General features: G+C 34.8%; 1 protein-coding gene, 1 long non-coding RNA gene and 1 other non-coding gene across 3 annotated transcripts; 1 reads left to right on the plus strand and 2 right to left on the minus strand.

Annotated features, from left to right (window-relative positions):
* The first annotated feature begins 3,227 nt into the window (after positions 1-3,227).
* Positions 3,228-8,513, plus strand: LOC147565121 (uncharacterized). The gene is made up of 2 exons (XR_015230115.1): positions 3,228-5,809; positions 5,909-8,513. It is a non-coding gene; the product is annotated as an uncharacterized LOC147565121 (long non-coding RNA).
* A 1,418-nt stretch (positions 8,514-9,931) lies between these two features.
* LOC147565122 (imidazole glycerol phosphate synthase hisHF, chloroplastic-like) lies at positions 9,932-11,303 on the minus strand. Its single transcript, XM_086647047.1, has 6 exons — positions 11,224-11,303; positions 11,031-11,089; positions 10,920-10,957; positions 10,674-10,779; positions 10,296-10,462; positions 9,932-10,006 (listed from the first exon to the last, which is right to left on the minus strand). The coding sequence occupies exons 1-6, from the start codon at positions 11,301-11,303 to the stop codon at positions 9,932-9,934; spliced, it is 525 nt and encodes a 174-aa protein (XP_086503173.1).
* A 2,166-nt stretch (positions 11,304-13,469) lies between these two features.
* On the minus strand, positions 13,470-13,542 carry TRNAK-UUU (transfer RNA lysine (anticodon UUU)). Its single transcript has one exon. It is a non-coding gene; the product is annotated as a tRNA-Lys (tRNA).
* Positions 13,543-14,536: the final 994 nt, after the last annotated feature.

Genomic DNA, 14,536 nt, shown 5'->3' on the forward strand with positions numbered 1-14,536 from the left:
TCTCTCTAAACTCAAAAGATGCCCTAGCAAATGAAAAGGAAAAGTAAAAACTAGCTTATATATCTAACCCTAAATCTAATGGGAGAAGGTAAAAAACTTAGCCGTTGGATCATGGTACCCTAAATCTTACGGTTTCTAAACTCGCGGGTACTTGGGGGGCGGGTCTCGGACCTGTTTCGTGCGGGCGGTATGGGCCGGTACTCGGGTAAGATCTCATACCCGAGCACCGCACACGTCCGCCCGAAATTTCAAGCCGGGTAAGCCCGAGCCGAGTCCTCTTCGGACTCTGGGTTGCCTCGGATCAGGCGGTTAGGGTCGGGTTTCAGACCGTTTTCCCGACCCTAGTTATTATCTAGTAAAAAATGTATTTTTGTAATACGTAACGAAATACATTTTTTAAGCAAAATGATGTGTTATTATGAAGCAAAAATATCAAAAGCGAAAATGAAAGTTTATTAACAGAAGCAATATGTGTGTTTTATCAGACATTTCATATCTTGGTACATAAATAATATTAATTTTGTATTGGATAATGTTTATTTCGGAGAACTATATCAATTTTTTTTATGCAGATTGTTGGAACAAGTTTTAAGAACAAAAAAGATAAATGGAAGTCAATGGGAGGCCGCATGGTTGATGTGATTCGGGATCCTAAATTTGTACCAGATTGCAAATCGAAAATGAAAACTCTTTTGATATTTTTTTTACTAACAAACAATGTAATTTTGTTAACAAATACAATTTGTTATTAAAATTTATCTATTTTGTTTGAAGCAAAATGTGATTTTCATCTACTTAAGTATGTTTTTTATATACAAATGTTGTTCTGTAAACAACAAAAAATGTTATGTTATATTTTCAGCCAAACAACCGATAAACTTGAAGTTGAAATATTAATTTTGTTGGCGGCAAAATGAGATTTTTCATCTGTCAAACATATATTTATTGCTGAAAGTTATATAAGATTAAAATACACAATAATGAGAACAAGTTGAAACATAATGTGTTCAACTATAGTAATAATAAATTTTTTTCCTTTGCATTTCAATTGTGTACAACCATGGATTTTCATTTCAACTTGCCCAACCATGAACTCGCCAATTGCAGTCTTTTGTAGGACAAACTGCAGTGACACGCTCTAAATCATTCTTCACAAACTTGAGATCGTGACCCGTGTTTATAATTTATTGACGAAGGACGAACCCAAATGCCTTCGCACCCCAGAGAATAGTTGACCAACGTGAGTGGAAATTTTGTCATAACCTTAAGATTTGAGAGTCGTCTTTTCTATAGGGATTCATGATTCCGTGGGATAATCCATGAGCATTATTGTAACTGACAATATGAAAATGAATTATTATGATAACGAAAAGCATTATGATGAGTACGAAATGAATTATTTATCATACAATATGAGAAATGGTGAACGAATTTTCCATTGTTTATGATACATAAATTATTTTCTGCCGTACAAAATGAATTATGTTAATTATCTGTATCATTATGTTTATGGATACGAAAGACATTGTTAATACATAATGTATTGTGTATCAAACATACAATAAAATGTTAGTCAGAAATTATTGAGAATAAATTCGTGTTTTTTATGAAACAAAATGAGTTTTGTTGTATACAAAATATGTTGTGTATCATATATTTGTTAAGAACTGTAATCTGTTTTTAGATCTACATCAATAGTTATAAAAATATCTAAACAAAGACGGAATACGATGATGGAGAACAACTGTATTTTGTTATATGCAAAATGTGTATTGTTCCATACAAAATGTGTTGCGTATCATAAATATGTTAAGCTTCAAAATCTGTTAGTATCTCTGACATCAAAAAAAGTATCTTAACAGAGATGGAAAGAAGGAATAAGATAATGAAGAGATTGAGAGAAAGAACTTGACATGAAGATGATTAGGAACATGAAGATTAATGTGAAATTTTAATTAAAAAAACGTTATACTTTATGGGAGAAACAAACAAAACTCTTTTATTATAATGAATTTTGGATTTAAAAGAATATGGTGGTGAATAAGAGGAAAAAAACATAACAAGATTATGTGAAGTTACTTAAAAATTAAAATTGTTGATACTTATCCGAATTTAGACTAATTTTGATGATGTCTTAGTTTTACGTATGTCGATATTATGTCAATCATGTTTGTTTAAACTATTTTGTTTGACGTTAGTTTGTTGTAGAACTTTTATTCACTATTTCGATAAAACAAAAATATTTGTAAGAGTTCTTCACATATAGATTTCGGCACGTGTTATTCTTATTTCTATTAGATAATTGAATATAGTTGGACTTAATTTGTTAATTTCACCAAATTCATTCGATCATATCATATAATAAGTAGCCTGTTATTGGATAAGGTTCAAGATTTGTAATCTTATGAGAAACTAAATTAATTTTCTTATTCGTTGATCTAATATTACTTTTCATTATACTCTATGTTACCTAGGGTTCGACTCAAATAATGGTCTTAATCAAGTTGGTGATTACATTACTATGATTAGTACGAAGCTTTTAGAAAAATCACATTTGAAATTTCTACCACTTATCCGATAACGGACCATTTGATATGATGCGTTGTAATTTGTAGATATTTACGATCTGTTAGCCAACATGATTGTACATACTTCAATTTTATTGATCTCACTTTCAAAAAAAAAAAAAAAATCATTGGCACATTCTGTAATTTATGTACAATCATTTCTAATAATTAAATACGATGACTAATTAATTAGAGTAATGTAAGATTAGAAGAAAACATAGGTAAATTTTGGGCAGAAATCTATGTGGCTTGCCTTGATTTGCAGTTTAGTTGATCAAAATCATCGGAATCACGAATCACAAAAAAACACATAAATTTTTAGCCCGAACCTGAATGCTTTTTCTTGTTCCCTAATATTTTTCAATTAATTAACCATATCACATGTTAAGCTATACTCTTTTTTATCGTATCCATTTCAGTCATAAGCCCAAATGAATTCATTTCTAAATAGTAGGGAGAAGATAGGAAGAAAATATTGGAAATAGATATCTCAAATAATGTGTGATTAGTGGTAATAAAACCAAAATTAATTTATTTTTAAAATCAGAAGACGTCGTAATAATAGTGTTACCCAGTTGGCCAGTTGGTCCTCATTATGGATTTAGGGCTACAACATTAGGCCCGTCAACCAACCCTATCTAATTATACCGTTGTAAGCCAGGCTGGCGTGAAGAAGACGCATTTTGCTTCGCGCTTGAAATAGGTGGGCGATCATGCAGTGGGGAAACCCTAGACAAGAAGACATACGATCGATCTGCCTGGCCTGGGTATCATTCTAGGGTTTCAGACACTCGCAATCTTCAATAGCGTCATCTAGGCTTAGTACATACCCATCGAGATTAATCAGTTCATCTGCTTTTACTTCATCTTCTTGGTTTTCGTCCGATGGTATTGCGTTTCACATTTTCTAGGGTTCTGATTGTACGAACACTTCTGTCAAGAGGTAATAAAAATTCTGATGATTTGAAATTATCGGACAGGTACGATTCTTGAAACGATCTTTATTTGGATATTCATATAGAAATCTTGGTCTATTCATATATAAGTCTTGGTTGTTCATATATAAATCTAGGTTTTCATGTCCTCTTGTCTTTCATCATATTCTTGTTACGTTTCTTTAAAGTAGTGGATCACCAAAGCAGCAGTTTAGTGTGCCCTAATTTTACTGAAACTCACAATGGATTCTATAATTCAATCTCCTAACATTCATAATAAGGGCATGAGTACATAATTTATACATAGTAGTCGATGTGTAAAGCAAACAATAACACAAGATGGAACAAATTGAAAAGGATAGTGGTCCTGTGTTATTTCCTTACATGATGGTACATCATAATTTTCTCAAGTACCATATTGTAACAAGGAAGTGACAGGATTACTCGCAATCCTGAGTCGGTTATATAAATTTACTTGATAGAATGAACCCGAAAACACGACTGAGCCCAATTTGGCTATATATATATATATATAAATACATATACATACGCTTGCTAGCGTGAATGCATAATAGAGTGTCGATAGTAAAAAAAAAAAACATGAAACAAATCAAGAATGGTAAAGGTCCCTTAGATGGTACATCATAATTTGCTCAAGTACTAGACAGTAACGGTCTTAATAGGGTAAATGATGAGACTGGATTTATTGCGATCTTGAGTTGGTAATAGTGTAATAAAAGTTTAATTGCGAGCATGATTAAAAATCATCATGAAAAGACGACTGAACCCGAGTTGGCCATATATACATATGCTTGCTAGTATGAATACATAATAAAGTCAGGAAAGCAAAAAAATAGAAACATAAGAAGGAACAAATCGAGAAGGATAGTGATCCTTTCGTACTCTCTAACATGGTACACAATAATTTTCTCAAGTACCAGACTGTAATAGTCTTAAAAGGGAAGTGATGGGACTAGATTATTTGCCATCTCTAGTTGGTAATACAAATTTAATTGCGAGCATGATCAAAAGTCAGCATGAAAACACGATTGGACCCATGGCACATACATATGCTTACTAGAATACATAATAATATTGGGAAAGCAAAAATAAAATAAAAACACAAGACGGAACAAATCGAGAAGGATAACGGTCCTGTCACATTCCCTTTCATGGTACATCATAATTTTCTCAAGTACCAGACTGTACTGGTCTTAAAAGGGAACTGATGGACCGGATTATTTGGACTCTCGAGTTGGTACACAAATTTACTTGTGAGCATAAACAAAAGTGGGCATTAAAACACGACCGAACTGAAGTTGGCAATACATACATACATATGCTTGCTACTATGAATACATAATAAAGTCGGAAGAACAGAAAAAGAAACACAAGATGGAACAGTTCGAGAAGGATAGTGGTCCTTTCGTATCCCCTTACATGGTACATCATAATTTTCTCAAGTACCAGACTGTAATGGTCTTATAAGGGAAGTGAGGGGACTGGATTAATTGCAATCTCAAGTTGGTTATACAAATTTACTTGTGAGCTTGAACAAAAGTGGGCATGAAAATACGACCGAACCGAAGTTGACAATATACATGCATATGCTTGCTAGTATGAATACATAATAAAGTCGGAAGAGCAAAAAAAAAAAAATACAAGACAGAATAGTTCGAGAAGGATAGTGGTTCTTTCGTATTCCCTTACATGGTACATCATAATTTTCTCAAGTACCAGACTGTAATGGTCTTAAAAGGGAAGTGATGGGACTGGATTAATTGCAATCTCTAGTTGGTAATACAAATTTACTTGCGAGCATGAATAACAGTCGTTGTCAACATGCAACTGGACCGATGTTGGCTATACATACATTCATATTCTTTCTAGTATGAATCCATAATAAAGTCAGGAAAGCAAAAAATAGAAAAACACGAGATGGAACAAATCGAGAAGGAAAATGGTAATTTCATGTTCCCTTACATGGTACATTATAATTTTCTCAAGTAACAGACTATAATGGTCTTAAAAGGAAAGTGATGGAACTGGCTTAATTGCAATCTCTAGTCGGTAAATAATAATATTACCCACTTTCCTAACTCTAATTAGAACCCGAAAGCACTGAATTCAAGTTGGCGTTATGTACATAATTACATACAAATACTTGCAAGAATCAACCAAGTATTTGAGTTCAATCCTATTTGCGTTTTGCAACTGTTGTTCTTGTTGATTTGATATCGTAAATAATAAAATTGCCCACTTTCCTAACTCAAAATGAACTCATTAATATATAATAGACGATAGGGTGTTCAGGTTTGCATAGCAAAGTGACATCTCAACTATTGTTGCTTGTCTATTTTCAAGATGAGATTCTATAAATCACTTTTCCGACACTCATGATAAAAGCATTAATACAAATTAGAGCATGAAAAGCAAACCAAAACACAAGATTGAACAAATCGAGAAGGATAGTTGTCTTGTCTTATTTTCTTACATGGTGGTACATCATAATATGCTCAAGTACCATCCTGTAACAAGGAACTGATGGGATTACTCGCAATCATAAGTTGGTTATATAAATTTACTTGATAGCATGAACAAAAGTCATTAGATGCCCGAAAGTATTATCTCAAAAGTCAAAACTGAACCCGAGTCTGCGGTACATACATATGCTTGCTAGCATGAATGAAGTATTCGAAGTTTTCATTTTGCAGCTGTTAATCGTATCGATCTGAACCCAAGTTGGCTATATATGCATACATATGCTTGCTAGTATGAATACATGATAGTGTGGAGCAAAAGAAAGAAAACACAAGATGGAACAAATAAAAAAGGATAGTGGTTCTTTCATATTCCCGTACATGGTAGTATGGTACATCATAATTTTCTCAAATACCGGACTGTAAAGGTCTTAAATGGAAGTGATGGGATTGCAAGTTTGCAACTCATAATGAGGACACAAATGCATAATAGAGTGTGGAAAGCAAACAAAACACAAGATGGAATAAATCGAGAAGGATAGCTTGTCTCGTCTTATTTCCTTACTTGGTGGTACATCATAATTTGCTCATGTACATAGATAGAGTATGGAAAGCATGAACAAAAGTCATTAGATGCTTTTCAGCTCGAATTAGAATATGAAAGCACTATTTCAAAACTAAACCCAAGTCTGTAATACATAGATATGTTGTCTAGCATGAACAAAGAATTTGAAGTTTGCATTTTGCAGCTATTACTCTTATCGATCTGATATAGTAATTAATGATGTCATTTGCATTTTGCAACTGTTGCTTTTATAGATGTTTTTTAGCTTTAATTAGAACTCTAAAACACGACCGAACAAGTAGGCGATATATACATGCTTGCTAGTATGAATACATAATAGAGTGTGGAAAGTAAAAAAAGAAAACACAAAATGGAACAAATCAAGAAGGATAGTGGTCCTTTCACATTCTTTTGCATGGTACATCGTAATTTGCTCAAGTACCAGTAATGGCTTAAAAGGTAAGTGATGGGACTGGATTAATTGCAATCTCTAGTTGTTAATACAAATTTAATTGCGAGCATGAACAAAAGTCATTAGATGTTTCTTTGCTCTAATTAGTATCCTAAAGCACTATGTTAAAACTGAACTCAAGTCGGCAATACATACATAATTACGTATAAATATTTGCAAGAATTACCAAGTTGTTGAGTTCGAGCCCGTTTACATACATTCACATTCTTGCTAGCGTGAACAAAATATTTGAGTTCATTTTGTTTTGCATTTTTCTATTGTCCCTCGTATCGATCTGATATAGTAAATAATGATATCATTTACATTTTGCAGCTGTTAGCTTTTATAAATGCTTTTTAGCTCTAATTACAACCCAAAAGAACTATCTTTAAACTTAATCGAAGTCAGCGATATATACATACAAATGCGTGCCAATATGAACAAAGTATTTGAGTAAAATCCAGTTTGCATTTTGCAATTCTTGCTCTTATCAATCTTATATGGTAAATAAAGATGTCATTTGCAATTGTTGCTTTAAGAGATGTTTTTAAGCTCTAATCAGAACTGAAAAACACCATCCTGAAACTGAATCCAAGTCGGTGATGTATACATATATATGCTAGTCAGAAAGAACAAAGTATCCAAGTTCGACCGATTTGTAGCTTGCAGTTGTTGCTCTTGTTGATCTGATATAGTAAATAGTGATGTCAGTTTGCAGTATATAGACTCTTAGTTTTGAAATGCTTTTCAGTTGTAATTAGAAAATGAAAGAACTGTCCCCAAGCTGAACCCAAGTCAGCGATACATACATACATACATACATACATACATACATACATACATAATTACAATACATGGAAATATTAACCTAGTATTTGAGTTCTATTTTGCAACTGTTGCTCTAATTGATTTGGGTATCATAAATTATGATGCACACTTTCCTGGTTTTTCCCCCGAATATATGACTAGATTCTAGTATGGCTCAAGTTTTCACTTTAACATACTCCATTAATAGCGGTCTCTGATTAATATATGGAATGTGAGATCTTGGCCAAGACAACTTTGTCCTGTATTTCTGTATTCAGAAGAGCACTCATGCAGGTATGGACATGATTTACTTTTCTTGACTTCTGGCATTTACTGGTACTGCAACACGTCTGATAATCGTAGAGGGTAATGTTGTCTTTTTAGTACAAACTTTGATGGGTGCATTTTGATGGATGTTGTTCATCTTCAGTACAAAATTACCAATGTATAAGATCACCCAACACAACATGAACAAAGTATTCGATTTCAATCTTTGCGTTTTGCAGTTGTTGCTCATATCAATATGATTTAGTAAACAATAATGGCAGTTTGCATTATGCAATTTTTGTTTTATAGATGTTTTTCAGCTCTAATTACAACTCAGAAGCATATCTCAAAATTGAATGCAAGACTGCGATACGTATATACATATGCTAGTATGTTTGCCAATATGAACAAAGTATTCAAGTTCAATTGAGGTTACAATTGCAGATGTTGCTCTTATTGATCTGATATCGTAAATGTTGATGCCAATGTGCGTTTTGCAGTTGTTGTGTTTTTTGACTGTCGCTTTTATTGAGATGATATTGTAATTAGTAAAAAGTGATGCCCACTTTCCTGAAATCACAATTAAGTCATTAATACATAATAGTCGATATGTTGTTCTAGTTAGCACAGCGAAGTGACACTGAAATTGTTCCTGTTTGTCTATACTCGTGGTAGGCTCTATAATTCACTTTCCTGACACTCGTAATGAAATCATGAATACATAATAGAATGTGGAAAGTAAAAAAATGATGTTCGTTTGCATACATGTATATACATGTATTTGTCAGCATGAAGATAGTATTGAAGTTCACTCCAATTTTGCGTTTTGCAATTGTAGCTCTTATAGATATGTCATAGTAAATAATGATGTCTGTTGCACTGCTTTTGTAGATGCTTTTGAACTCTAATTAGAACCCAGCAACACTATAATGAAACTCAATCTAAGTCGGCGATACATGCATACATATATACATACATGATGTCTTTCAAGCATTATCCAAAGTATTTAAGTTACTTGCTGTTTGCATTTTGCAACTGTTTCTGTTATTGATCTGATTTCTTAATGATGACCACTTTCCTGGTTTTGCCCTGAATGTATAACAAAATTCTAGTTTTCACTCTGCGACAGACTCGATTTGCCGGTCTTTCATTAATCTATGGGAGGTGAGATTCTGCCGAAGACAGCATTATCTTGTATTTCTGTACTCCAAAGAGTACCCCTGAAGGTATGAACATGATTTGCTTCTCTGGTGCCACACCAAGGCTGGGAATGAAACATGGAAATTTTATTCAATACAAAATGGGGCTTATGAAAATCGTGAATGTATAAGATGAGCAACGCAAGTAGGATACTTGTGTTGACCTCAAAATGGGGCTTATGAAAAACACTTCTAACATAAACCCTAAGGATTAGTTAGGGTAAGCAGGTTTGGGAGAGAATAGCATGAAATTTTGGATAACAGGCAACTCTCATAACCCAGAGGTGAGGTAATAAATTTTGGGTGCTCTTTTTAAGAAGATTGTTAAAGACTTGCCTTTTCTAGTATAACTTAAAGTAGTCAAGAGAACAAAGAGAACAAAATCAGATTGACCTGCAGCTTCTCCTTAGCAATCCATTACGGTATCTATCACTCAACCACTATCGTACGCCACGGGAAACACTAGTAACTGTAATTTTAAGGGAAGTTTGTGAAGGAAGTAGGCCCCTTTAACACTTACTGGAGCCACCTATAAAACTTCGCTATTTGAAACATGGCCGGATCACTTTTTAAGGGATAGAACCCCACCGGAATGACTTGATCGAACCACACCTGCTTCTACCAACTGTTCTTTTTTGCTTTATTTATACAAAAACAATCTCAGTCTTGGATGAATAACGAAGTACAAGTTACATTGAAGGTATTCACAAAATCCATAGATAAGGTATATTGCAACTAAAAAAACAGAATCATACCCAAGCTTAAAGAAAATTAAGACGAAGTTAAAGGCGTCATTTGGATGGCTGTAAGATAGAATCCTTCCTCTAACAAGTTCTCTAGTTCCTCGTCGCAGAATATGAAGGGTGAGGAGTTTGTATTGGAGTTCTACTCACATTTGTTCTTACTTCTATACCTTCCATTAACAAGTGTTCTTTCACCGTTTGAATCGGTACCTGCATCCTCGGAAAAAAAAATTCAGTTTCTTTTTATTTTGTTTTCGACGTTTGAAAAATGAAAGTATTACCTCCTTCCTGGGAAATATTCCTGCAGCAAGAGTTGCTGAAGCATTTGTTTTCTCAAAAACTCCGGGGAAGTGTTCTGGTTTACCAGCGCCGCTACTTGCTATTACAGGGATTGAGACGGCATCAGATATCTGTTTTATTACGTCTATGTCAAACCCTTTTCCTTGACCTGCCATTAGAAACTAATAAACCCTTTTCCATCTAGAAACATATAATATGAACAAAGAGCAGTTTGAGCTGAATCGATGAATAGAAAATGTGGCCATTAAGTTTCGAAATGTTCGAAAATTTAGTGAAGATCCTTAGAAGTGGCAAATACCTTTACTAATAAGTTTGAAACTATTACAAGGAAAAGAGCAAAAGATATAAAAGAGGTTTACCATCACAGCCGATGCAATTTAGTAGTATTTCTCCTGCTCCCAGATCTTCAACAGCTTTCACAAGCTCATACGCGCCAATAGGCCGGCCTTTTCTTCCTCCATTGACCTACTTGTGCAGAAACATATGAAGTACTCCAAATGGGAGAGAAAGCTAAATTGTTAAAAATCTACAGGTTTTCGCCTTTGCAGAAAGTTATTTGCAGAATTAAGAATCACATAGTAGCGGCATCGAATATTTAAACTTACCGTGCACTGATACCAAGCGTATTCCTCTCCATTTGGACCTGAAACATGAATGAATTGTTTATAAGGAACTTTTCACCTTGTTTAACAAGATAACCAGCTTAATGCTTATACCTGGAGTGGTAACTTCGACAGTTTTGAACTCTATTTCTTCGGGACTTTTGAGGTAAACTCTACGTGGAAACAAAAGCTAAATCAATACATCGTTCAAGAAATGATGACATACAAAAAGTAGCCGAAAACTTGATATGGACATTCAAATCTTTCAGTTTTAACTGGCTCAAAAAGATGTGGACGGGTATGATACCTGCCATTGCCATCAGTGAAGCCTCTAATGCCACCACCTACTGTAAGTGGTACAAAGACATTATCTGATGTGAAGCGCATTATCGCACGTGTATATAAGAATAAGCCAAACAAGAAACTTTTAATCAACACCTACAATTTCTTTTTTCCTGGAAGACTGGAATGATTAAAAATTGAATCTAGTTCGCGGACCTTCAACATAGGTAAATGGCCTAGAGGAAAGTCACGGAAACCTGTTTTATTTAAAAAACTAACCTGCAATCTGACTTGGTTAGATAAGTAGTTCCTCTGGAATTCAGTAATAATTGTGATGTCTGAGAACTAAAATAGTCTTACTTCATCGGCTCCATCTTTGTAGTATTCTCTAGCAAGCTCCACAGGTTTCCGTAACCTGAAGTAATGAGTTAGTAAAATATGACATCATTGTATGCAATTATCTAATCGTTTTCATGACAAACTAGCAAAAACTTGGTGAATACCGTAGCAAGTAATAGACCAAGTTTGTAGAATAGTAGAAGAGAACGCAAGTCAATTGAAGGTTAAAGAAATCTTACTCTTTTGGCGAGCCTTGAAGCCTTACCATGAGTTGGTCTCTGTATTTCCATGAAAATTTTAAAAACGATAATATATAGAAACAAAAACAGTCCAAATGCACACATGATAGAATACCAATGCATGCATGTCTATGAAGAGTTCAAAGCTTACCTTTGTAATGAGAGACTTTGAATTTCAAAATGGAAAGACCTACATCTGAAATATGCATCCTACTAGTCTATAACTAAAACTACTAAAGTTATATAGCTTTTCCATTGTAAACAAGGTCCGGACATAGTTGTTCGAGATCCTGTTATCAAACCTACACCCACCAAGGGTTGCCTAGTTGAAGTAAATAATTTTGGCATTTTGAGAAGCATACCGGCACTGCACAGTATGAGTGAACAAAATAGACATTCTCGCTGTCTACATCATCCAAAGTTCCTGAGTCTGTTGTGGTCTTCAGCGAATTCCAACCAATATGAGGTACTCTTAACCCACTGGATGAGTCGAAACGCCCAATGACACCAGGTATCAAACCAAGACCTTTCACTGAGAAGAATCATAACAGATTTAACATTTTACTTCGAAAAGGCAAAAAAAAAACAGAAAAGACATAACGTAACCAAACTAACTCCTGGATGTTTGGCACTATATGCATTCATGCTAACACATCAATATCGCCTTGATGTGTTGATGGTTAATGGTATCTGTACCAAGGAATGAAACTTCGGTTTCTGTGGAAATTTCGGTCGACCCAAAAGTGGAAACGTTTCGTGAAAATGGTCGGTGTGGAAGTTTTTCAGATGATTTGTTTCAACCGAGAGGAGTTTCAGTGTTTTCTTTCTTTGGCCGAATCTGAATTAGCTGAATTGTTTTACAAATTAGCATGTTTGTTTTCACTCTAAATTATTAAATCTGAATAAGCTGAAGTGTACAATCTTGGCTATTCAAGAGGAGTTTTAGAAAGTGTTACAAAAGTACCAGTCCGAAATGCTATTAGCGAGTGGGACTTTGTTTGACTCGGGGCTATTAGCAGCCTTGTAGGGGGGCAATACCATTGTAACACTTCCTATAATTCTTTGAATATTTTCTTTACTTTGAAGAATCCTTTACCGTTCATTATAACATTACCAAGATTGACATTCACAATTAATGGAATTGAAGAAGAGGGGTGATAGAGAAGACACTGAAGAAGAAGATTAAATGTCGTGGTGCTTATCTGGTTTTCTCTAAAGTTGTTCATAGATCTTGAAGTCATTCTTCGAAGTGTTTTGTAGATCGTGACATTTTTCTTTAGAACTTACTCATTGATTTTGATTTCATTCTCAAAATGAAGAGGAAAAGAACACGAGGAAAAAAATAAGAAGAAAAGAACATAACAACGAAAAAGTAGGGAGGAAAGATAGAAAAGGCAAAGAAGTTGTTCTTCCACTAGGCGAGGGGTCGGGCGGCGTCCATTTTCCGTTCATTGATGCGCAGAGGAATAAGAAAGACATGAGAGATGAGGGAGAAAGAAAACACAATGATGTTTTCAATGGAGAAAAAAACGGAAAAGGAAGGGCAGAATAGGAAAATGACATTAACATATTTGTAAACTAATGGTTAAAAGAAGGGGTCAAAATGGAAGTAGTCCAATGTAGGGGACCAAAGGGCAAGTTGGTGCAATTTTGGAGACCCAAAGGTAATAATAAATTAGGTTAAACATAAAAACGCCGTCTGTGGGAATCGAACCCACGACCACACGGTTAAAAGCCGTGCGCTCTACCAGCTGAGCTAAGACGGCACTGATGTCTGGTTGCTTCCTTTCTTTCTAAACATAAATATTTCTGGTTCAGTTTTTTAATTCTTATGAGCTCTTAAGTTATTTGTTTCATGGGATGATGAATTGGCGCCCCTTTTTGTTGTTCTCTTAGGTGGAATTTGATGAACTTCACTTAATTAGCATTAGATGAACTCCACTTAATTTGTGATGAACTTCACTTAATTTGTGAAAGTTAAGATTTGACTACAAATCTTCCGAATTTGCATACTTCAAATTTGAAACTCTTGACGTTGGAAGTCAGGAAGGGAAAGGTGATGGTAACTGGCTGTGAAACTCTGACATTGGAAGTCAGGAAGGGAAAGGTGATGGTAAATGGCTGAATGACTTTTAGTGGGTGGCTCTCTTTGCATCCGACCTTTTCCAGTTTCTCCGCAAGCACCCGTACAACACTTTCTTCGGATCGACTGAAAGACTCTCTTGATTCCAGAGAGAGAAGATTATTGTGGAGGCGGTTCGTAACTTTTTTTCGCTGGTAATGACAATCTGCCAATGACCCTTCTCCGGAGTCAAATATAGGTGCTAAGAGAGTGGTCAGGTCAATATTATTGACCCAAGTCAAACTAACCACCCACCCGCTAATAGACGCCACTAGGCCAGGTGCAGGTAGCAGCGTCAGCAATGGAATAGTACTTCACAAATTAGGAAAAAAGGAAAAGCTCTATTTACCCTCCAAATCCATTACACAACTCACGCAACTAGATATGACATGGTTTGACCATATCAGAGTATAAAAAATTCAAAGTGGTAAGAGGAATTCAAGGGGTGTATGCATATCAGGTTACATAGTTTCAATATAAGATCAAAAATATCACTGATACGTTCGACGTTTACGACTCACAGCATCTAGTGTGCATATCGATGGAGTTTTGTCTATTATATAAGCATACATACCTTCGACATAACATAGGCCTCAGCCGACTCACCAAAGCGCGACATGATTCATATCAACAAGCAA

This window comes from Eschscholzia californica, unplaced genomic scaffold (genome assembly GCF_041429995.1).
Source record: "Eschscholzia californica isolate CP2 unplaced genomic scaffold, dmEscCali1.0.p SCAF_1, whole genome shotgun sequence".
NCBI lineage: Eukaryota > Viridiplantae > Streptophyta > Magnoliopsida > Ranunculales > Papaveraceae > Eschscholzia > Eschscholzia californica.

Excerpts from the sequence above, each read along its gene's own strand:
- LOC147565122 (XM_086647047.1), bottom strand. The coding sequence starts at position 11,303 with ATGCGCTTCACATCAGATAATGTCTTTGTACCACTTACAGTAGGTGGT. Across the intron at positions 11,090-11,223 it reads TTCACTGATGGCAATGGCAG|AGTTTACCTCAAAAGTCCCG; the intron begins GTATCATACCCG and ends GTTTCCACGTAG. Across the intron at positions 10,780-10,919 it reads ACGCTTGGTATCAGTGCACG|GTCAATGGAGGAAGAAAAGG; the intron begins GTAAGTTTAAAT and ends CTGCACAAGTAG.